Source organism: Drosophila nasuta, chromosome 3 (genome assembly GCF_023558535.2).
Source record: "Drosophila nasuta strain 15112-1781.00 chromosome 3, ASM2355853v1, whole genome shotgun sequence".
Lineage (NCBI taxonomy): Eukaryota > Metazoa > Arthropoda > Insecta > Diptera > Drosophilidae > Drosophila > Drosophila nasuta.
In genome coordinates, this window is record NC_083457.1 from 1,477,714 (window position 1) to 1,485,574 (window position 7,861).

The 7,861-nt window shown below is 36.6% G+C and overlaps 1 protein-coding gene across 3 annotated transcripts; it reads left to right on the plus strand.

Moving 5' to 3' along the window:
* The first annotated feature begins 2,546 nt into the window (after nt 1–2,546).
* Nucleotides 2,547–4,273, plus strand: LOC132792965 (facilitated trehalose transporter Tret1-2 homolog). 3 transcript variants are annotated; one of them, XM_060802507.1, is made up of 4 exons: nt 2,547–2,687; nt 2,743–3,648; nt 3,775–3,988; nt 4,054–4,273. In XM_060802507.1, the coding sequence occupies exons 1-4, from the start codon at nt 2,643–2,645 to the stop codon at nt 4,197–4,199; spliced, it is 1,311 nt and encodes a 436-aa protein (XP_060658490.1). In that variant the 5' UTR covers nt 2,547–2,642; the 3' UTR covers nt 4,200–4,273. The 3 variants fall into 3 exon arrangements, with proteins under 3 accessions (XP_060658490.1, XP_060658489.1, XP_060658491.1); XM_060802506.1 differs by having other exon boundaries at nt 2,548–2,687; nt 3,703–3,988; nt 4,054–4,272; XM_060802508.1 differs by having other exon boundaries at nt 2,548–2,687; nt 3,703–3,988; nt 4,132–4,272.
* Nucleotides 4,274–7,861: the final 3,588 nt, after the last annotated feature.

Consider the following 7,861-nt stretch of genomic DNA (forward strand, 5'->3'; position numbering starts at 1 on the left):
GATAATCATTGCGATGGGTGAAAAATTACGCATACGTCACGTTCGCCAAACTGGCTGGCAAATAATTAACTGTGGTCAGTTCGCTGGTCTGTCCGAAGACCAAAGTTTTATTCTGGACACATGTACATAGGTATGGGATTTCATTGGATATCCATTCAATAATATTTACGGCGTAAAATATGAAGTTGTATTTCACATTTCACATTTCGAATTACGTATTACGTATACGTATACGTGGACGTATCGCATTCCAATTCCAATTCACATCCACAACGACATTCGCATAAGTAAGCGCACTCGTATTCATATTTATTTTTTTAATTACGCTCCCGTTTAAAGTTCGGTGCACAAGTGCTTACTCATTTATGGCCTGGATGCTGCGAAAGATGGCAACAGAATAAATAAAATATTAAATTGCCAGCGTTAAAATGCAAAAGGCCGAAAGCCAAAGTGAAAGTTTTTTCCCACCAAAATCAATGTGCAAGAAAGTAGAGTAAACACTTTGAAATTGTGCACCGACAGCGACGTCGACTGCACTGCAGAAAGCAACGAATTGCAGACACGACGAACGCCCACAATCCACCGCCCAACGCCATCCACTCGAGTATGAAATCAAAATGGATGATGGGCGAAATGAAAATGGAATTTTTAATGAGTTGGTGCAGGCAAAGGCCAAACGAACTGAGAAAACAATGCCAACGCTGCCGTCTATGTAGGCGGTTACTGCAGTAAATTGGGCGTGCCAACCTATGCGACTGACTCAATGACTGTGACTGGCAACACTTTAAAATTGAAACGAGATACGACCACGCTCATAATATATGTCATTTTAAATAACAAATTGATTAACTAATCTACGAAATAAGATCCATTCTCAGCAAAAATTCCGCGAGAAAAAGTATTCACGCAACGGAGTTAAACGAAATATTCGAACGTGAATACTTTCCGACCTTGTTGTGTAGACTGATCTGGGAACTAGTGTGACCTTATAAACATGACAATAAATTCGGATCTCAGTTATTTTGGTTGATAATCTGGTATATTTTATACTCTATGGTATATTTTGAACGTAATTCTAAATCGATAATCGAAATATAAACTTTGATATATTTTAGTATTTATTCGGTATATTAATATGCTATAATTTTAAAACAATAACTTCCTTACATTTTTCCATTCTGTTTTTCGTATGGTAATAACAGATACTTATTCATAAAATATACCAAATTAATAATCTGACAATTTGACAATATGGTATATTTTATACCCTGTGGTATATTTTGATCGTAATTATATTTTGACATACAAAATATAGCCTTAGATATATTTCAGTATTTTTTCGCAATATTTCTTTGGTATATTATAAGAACATAAGCATTCTTACATTTTTACTACATCAAATGTTTCAATTCGCTTTACCGTATAGTAACAACAGAACCTGCTTGACCCTTAGCTTCCTCCCTTCCCTAGCACCAGATAAAATAATAATAACAAGTAAGAAAGCTACAGTCGAGTGTACTCGACTGTGAGATACCCGCTACCCATTTTGAATAAAAGAAATATATTTTGCGGTATGTTTCTCAACAAAAATACTAAATATACTGGAAAAATACTAAAAATATACCAATTGGTATATTTGGTATATCGATATAGTACCGCATTCAAAATATACCATAGACGGCACAATATATCAGATTGTCAGCCAAGGCAACTATGTTAAGACCCCTAGAAAGTAGGCGTTTTTGCCCATACAAAAGTATTTCTTTAATAACAATTTGTATCTAATCGCAACCAAATTTTCAGGAATCATAACTACTATAATAATTATTGTATATACCAAAATTCGCAGCTCTAGCTTTAAAATTACGCTTGTTATTAGATTTTTTTGATTTGCAGGGGCGGAAGTGGGCGTGGCAAAAATTTGAAACAAACTTGATCTGCGTGCAAACATAACAAATGCTGTCGAAAAAAATTATAGCTCTATCTCTTATAGTCTCTGAGATCTAGGTGTTCATACGGACGGACGGACAGACACACAGACACACAGACGGACAGACGGACATGGCTTGATCGTCTCGGCTGTTGACGCTGATCAAGAATATATATACTTTATAGGGTCGGAGATGCCTCCTTCTACCTGTTACATACATTTCCTGCCGGCACAAAGTTATAATACCCTTCTACCCTATGGGTAGCGGGTATAAAAAGAAAACATAATTTTTAAAGTCTATATGATAGTGTGTTGGTTTACGATGTGATTTTATTGCTGTGATTTGCAGCCTGCCGCTGCTGCGTATTTAAAATATACATCGGATTCGTGCACTTGATAAGCTTTTCAACATCATTAATATCATAGCCTCTTCAATTTCATTGAGAAAACAATTCAAGCAAATTCAAGCGACACTATCTCGAAATTTAAAGCGAAATCTGTCAGATTATTAATAACATTATTAACAACATTAAATGCTCCGCTCTAGGACTAATTTTATTTTATTGATATAAAATACTCAGATTGGAATTTGAAAAGTAACTTTTACATTCCACCTTTGATTTATGTATCAACATTTGTAATGATTTTTATTTGAAATTCAATTGTATTATGCATTTTGACTATTATTATATTCGAGTTCTATTTGTTTGGAATGTCAGACAAGTCTGAAAAATTATCAGTCCTGTCCCTGACACAGGTGAGTGTTTTGTAGACTTGCATATAAACTGATCATTAGTTGATCTTCGAAGCAGATTGTAGCCGCTTTTGGTTTGTCCATGTGCGCTTTCAGCATTGGCAATGCTGCAGCCTACACATCGCCGGCTCTCCCTTCGATGACGAATAAAAATGTGACAAGTTTTTCGGTGTCGACGCAAGAGGCCTCCTGGGTGGGTGGCATTATGCCACTGGCAGGACTAGTAGGTGGCATTTTAGGTGGCCCATTGATCATGTATGTGGGCAGAAAGATGACAGCGATGCTGTCATTTGTACCATTCTTCATTGGCTGGACGCTGATCGCCTTCGCGTCCTCAGTTGCGATGGTGCTCGTTGGCCGTGGTCTAAGCGGATTTGCTGTTGGCGTGGCTTCTTTAGCATTGCCAGTTTATTTGAGTGAAGCCATTCACCCGTTGATTCGTGGCATTCTGGGACTCATGCCGACACTGATTGGAAATTTCGGCATGCTTTCGTGTTTCATCATAGGATACTTTGCGAATTGGTCACCGCTTGCCATAATATCCGGCTTACTTTGTATACCTTTCCTAGTGCTGTTGTTTTTTGTACCCGAAAGTCCGCGTTGGTATCTTACAAAAGGAAAACCGGAGAGGGCCGAGTCCGCTCTGACTCGACTACGGCGCAAGAACACCAATGTTGCGGATGAATTCAAAGAAATGACAAAACGGCTAGCCGACGAAGCAGAAGGATCAAATACATGCAAGGACATATTTCAGAAAAAGTATTTTAAACCGGTTTCTATAGCAGTAGCGCTGATGATTTTCCAACAGCTCAGCGGGATCAGTGCAGTAATTTTTTATACAGTCATGATCTTTAATATGTCAGATTCTAGTGTCGACAGTTATCTGAGCACCATCATTGTGGGAACTGTTAATTTTATGGCTTCTCTATTGGCAATATTTAACATAGATCACGCAGGTCGCAAGGTGAGCAATGCAAACTATATAGCTATTAAGAGAATACTTTCATTATATTTTCAGGTTTTGCTCATCATATCTGCGTTGTCTATGATTATAACCTTATTTGTGCTCTCCGCATTTTTCTATTGCAAGTCGAGAGAAATGAATCTTGACGGCGTTGGTTGGGTGCCATTGGTATGCCTTGTGATCTATGTGCTCGGTTTCTCAATGGGCTTTGGTCCTATTCCTTGGCTTATGATGGGCGAGATCCTGCCGTCCCGTATCCGTGCACCAGCTGCGTCTTTGGTAGTCGGCTGCAATTGGGGATTCACTTTTATTGTGACTAAAACCTTTCAGGATTTGATTGGTTAGTCAAGAATGAGTTTTAATTAATATAATTACCACCTTATTTTTTCTATTCACACTTAAAAGATCTTGTTGGAGCACATGGGGCATTTGTTTTTTTTTGTGCTGTTTGTATAATTGCACTAGTCTTTGTTATATTTATAGTGCCGGAAACGAAGAACAAATCACTTGAACAAATCGAAGAAGAGCTAACTGGAGGATCTGGCAAATAAAGATGTTTTATATTAAATTAATCTACATTTTTAAAGTAAAGAGACATTTTGTAAATATTAAAGATACACCATTACTGCTAATACTTTTCTTCCAGGTTTTTGCATTATTTTCGACTACTGAAATTATAAATATGTGATGAGTGTCATTTAAATATATTTAAATATAATTTGCTAATCTAATTAACAAGCACATTGCGGCGACTATAACGCCCCTTAAAATGCTTTAACATATGTATGAATGGTGCAGAATGGAATTCTCACATCTGTTCGCCTCACAAAGCGCGCGCATTAATTTGAGTTTTTATTTTTTTGCTTAACACATAAAGAAAACTTAACATTAGCAGTTTCAGTTTAACATTTACCACTGTTGCCTCCGGCTGAGAAACCAGCTGAACGATCCACACATAAACTTGCCACGCACTTTTATGATTTTCTTTTGAGTTTTTTTCTCTTACATTCCGCAGCTTTTTTTGCAATATTTGCTACAGTCTTTATTGCCCTTGCAATTCTTTCCCTGCTCCAATGTTTGCATTTTATTACATTTAGGGCTAATAAAACTTGCCACCTTCTCTTGGCATTTTGCAGAGCGAGTCCCAGCGCCGGAACTAAGCACACGCATTAAACTCGCCAAGTTGCTTCAAAGACTTTCGAAGCAGTGTAGAGTGAGAGAAACAGAGGAGGCAGAGGATGATGTTTTGTATTACAAAGTTAAATCGTAAATAAAATTATGCCAGCAGTTTGTATGCCAGAACGTGATTTTGTCTATGTTCTTGCAAAGGACAGAGAAACGAAGAGAAAAAAGGCGCAAACTAGAATCATAATTCAAGAATATTACGTTCAATAAAACCGAAATAGAAAACTGGACAAATGTGTGTTCTCGTGCCGATTTGGTTCATTTTGAGTAATGATGGAAGAGCAAGGAGGTTACATACTAATATGTGGCACTGTGCCAGAGACCACTTGGCACTTTATGACTTATTTTAAGCGCTGACGCTACTGCGATTCCCCAGCTAAACTTCAGACAAAATGTAATGTAGGTCTAACACCCGAGAGTGGAGTGCTCCTGCAATGATAAATTTGTTAATAGGTCGTGGTTGTAACTGGCAAAAGCTCGCTGATACGACACTTGCAAGCTATATTTTGTTTGCTGCTTTGAGCTTTTCCCAGCCGTATATCGCAGCTACGGCAATTGCGGAATATATTTGTTTGCCTGATTTAGGCATTTACAAGCCTTAGCTCGCAGCCTTACAAACTATGTTTAGTTTGCTGATTAAGCCATTTACGAACAGCAGCTCGCTGCTACGAAACTTGCGGAACACATTGTGTTGTTTGCTTTGGCCATTTATGTACGAGCCGGTTACCCTAAGATATCGTGCAAGTTTTGGCCACGTCTTCTTTAAATGGCATTAAATTACGCGGCAAAGAAAGTTTGACAAAAGTTAGAGACTGCGTAGCTGAATTCAAGTAGAAATCAGATACGTACACGATATACAAAGCACTAGCTGTGGTCTACTAAAGAACTAAGGAAGCAATTTTCTTCACCCTCATTGCATACTTTTGAACTCTGGCTGCAGCGAAAAGATTCCCACAGCAAGGCTGGGCTGGCATTGAATAATATCAAGATAAACTACTCACAATATTTACTTTTAATTGGAGAAGTTCAAAGCATAAACAAATGCCAGAGAAGCGCCTCAACTGCGAAAACTTTTATGTTCCAGCCGTATCGATTGACTGCACTGGTTCAAATTGAGGCCGCCCAATTGAGAATGCTTTAATCGTGGACTACATTTGTTGTCATGTCTCGCCAGCCAAAATTAGAAAGTCAGACAGTATTCTTAACATTTTGTTGTGTCGTTGGCTTTTGATTTTATTTTTGTTTTTTATTTTCTTTTCGCTTTTGTTGTCATCCAATTGTGTACTTATCAGAGCATCCCCAAGTGCAAACGAGACTTGTCTGCAGTTCTCTTTACTGCTTCTTATTCGTCTTCGCTTTCGGCTAAATGGTAATTAAAATATATACCCTAAAGACAGGACATTCCCTAACCAAACTACTCAAACCCCAAGCATCTTCTTGTTTGCATATTTTTCTGTCTATCTTCATCGGAATGTGGTTTTATCTCAGGCTGCTGGCGAGGTCAACAGCAATCAAAGTGCGCATCTACGGTGGAAAACCGACTAACAAAGTGTGAAGATGTTATTTTCATCAGTGTTTTACTTGTGCGTCATCACATTGAATATTTTAATTGGATAAACAGAAAATATTCTTCTTTATCAGAGTCTAAAACATAACATAAAGTCTCAATCAAGATGCTAACTTTTTTTGAAATAGCATTAATTAATACTATTCTTCTTTCTCCATATGATGTACTATATAAGTAATTGTTGTTGCTTTTTTATTTCGGAAGTCTGTTTGCTTGCAAGAATTAAAGTGAAAATTAAAATAATTAGATCAATTGTATGTTATAAGATAACTTTCAAAATTAATATTATTTGGACGTTGACGTACTAACGGCAGTACCATCAAGTGGCCTAGCGATACCAAGCACGGGCTTGTTGACGCGCGGACAAAAGTTAAGTTAACTTAAAATATGTTAGGATATATGTATAAGAAAATTAAAAACAATTAAATACTCGATAAATATGCTAGTAATAAGGTTTTGAGCGGAGGAATAGATTTACTAGAGCAAACTACGTTAAGATTATTATAATTCGCACATAGAATACGGAAGGGATTATGGCAAGCAAAGTTAGTAGTTCTACGAGAAATGAGAAGAGGAAGAAAATTCCTAGTGATCACAGCACCTTGCATAGTTCTACGATCAGAAAGAGAAGGAAGGTTTAGTAATAAAAGTCTACTGCGAAAAGGTGGTAATCTAATATTAGGATTCCAATTTAAACTACGAAGAGCAAGTAACAAGAATTGTTTCTGCACCGACTCAATCCTATCTTGATAAACCCTATACTGGGGATTCCAGACAAGAGATCTGTACTCAAGGATAGGACGAACCAGTGAGACGTACAAAGTTTTGTTAATAAAGGGATCGTTGAACTCTTTCAACCAGCGTTATATAAATCTCAACACACCCATGGCCCTATTTACAGCAGACAGAATATGTTTATCAAATTTTAGCTTTGCATCAAACTTATGAGCATTATTTAAAAGATGACGAGAAAATCTTTGTTTGAAGAATTCAATAATGGATAAATATCGTTAACCTGTTGTTGGGCTGCAATCTCTATGAATGCTAATTTAATATTTTTAAGAGCGCTTTCTATCACCCTTTTAAAGCTAGCTGTCTTACTTCTTAATTAGTGAACTATCAGTTTAAGCTCTAAGAAACATTTTAGTTGAAATTTAATGCAAAATATAAAAAGTGTTAAACAATCTTATATTAAATAATTTGTATATAATTTGTAAGCCTTGCAGTCAATATTTCTCGACTAAAGGTGTTTAAATTGATTTTAATTTTATATGAATTAATATTTTTAAGCATCCCGCTTAGAATTTGGATGCATGTCTTCAGCAAAACTATTAAAAATACATTTTTAAAAATATTAAACAAATATTTAAAACAAAAAAATGTTCTATAACCTTCATTCCGTAGTTAACAGACGTCATGATCATAAATGTTAGCTTTCCATGAACTCGTAATTATTCCGTT

Excerpts from the sequence above, each read along its gene's own strand:
- LOC132792965 (XM_060802506.1), top strand. The coding sequence starts at position 2,643 with ATGTCAGACAAGTCTGAAAAATTATCAGTCCTGTCCCTGACACAG. Across the intron at positions 2,688-2,742 it reads CAGTCCTGTCCCTGACACAG|ATTGTAGCCGCTTTTGGTTT; the intron begins GTGAGTGTTTTG and ends TCTTCGAAGCAG. Across the intron at positions 3,989-4,053 it reads AACCTTTCAGGATTTGATTG|ATCTTGTTGGAGCACATGGG; the intron begins GTTAGTCAAGAA and ends CACACTTAAAAG.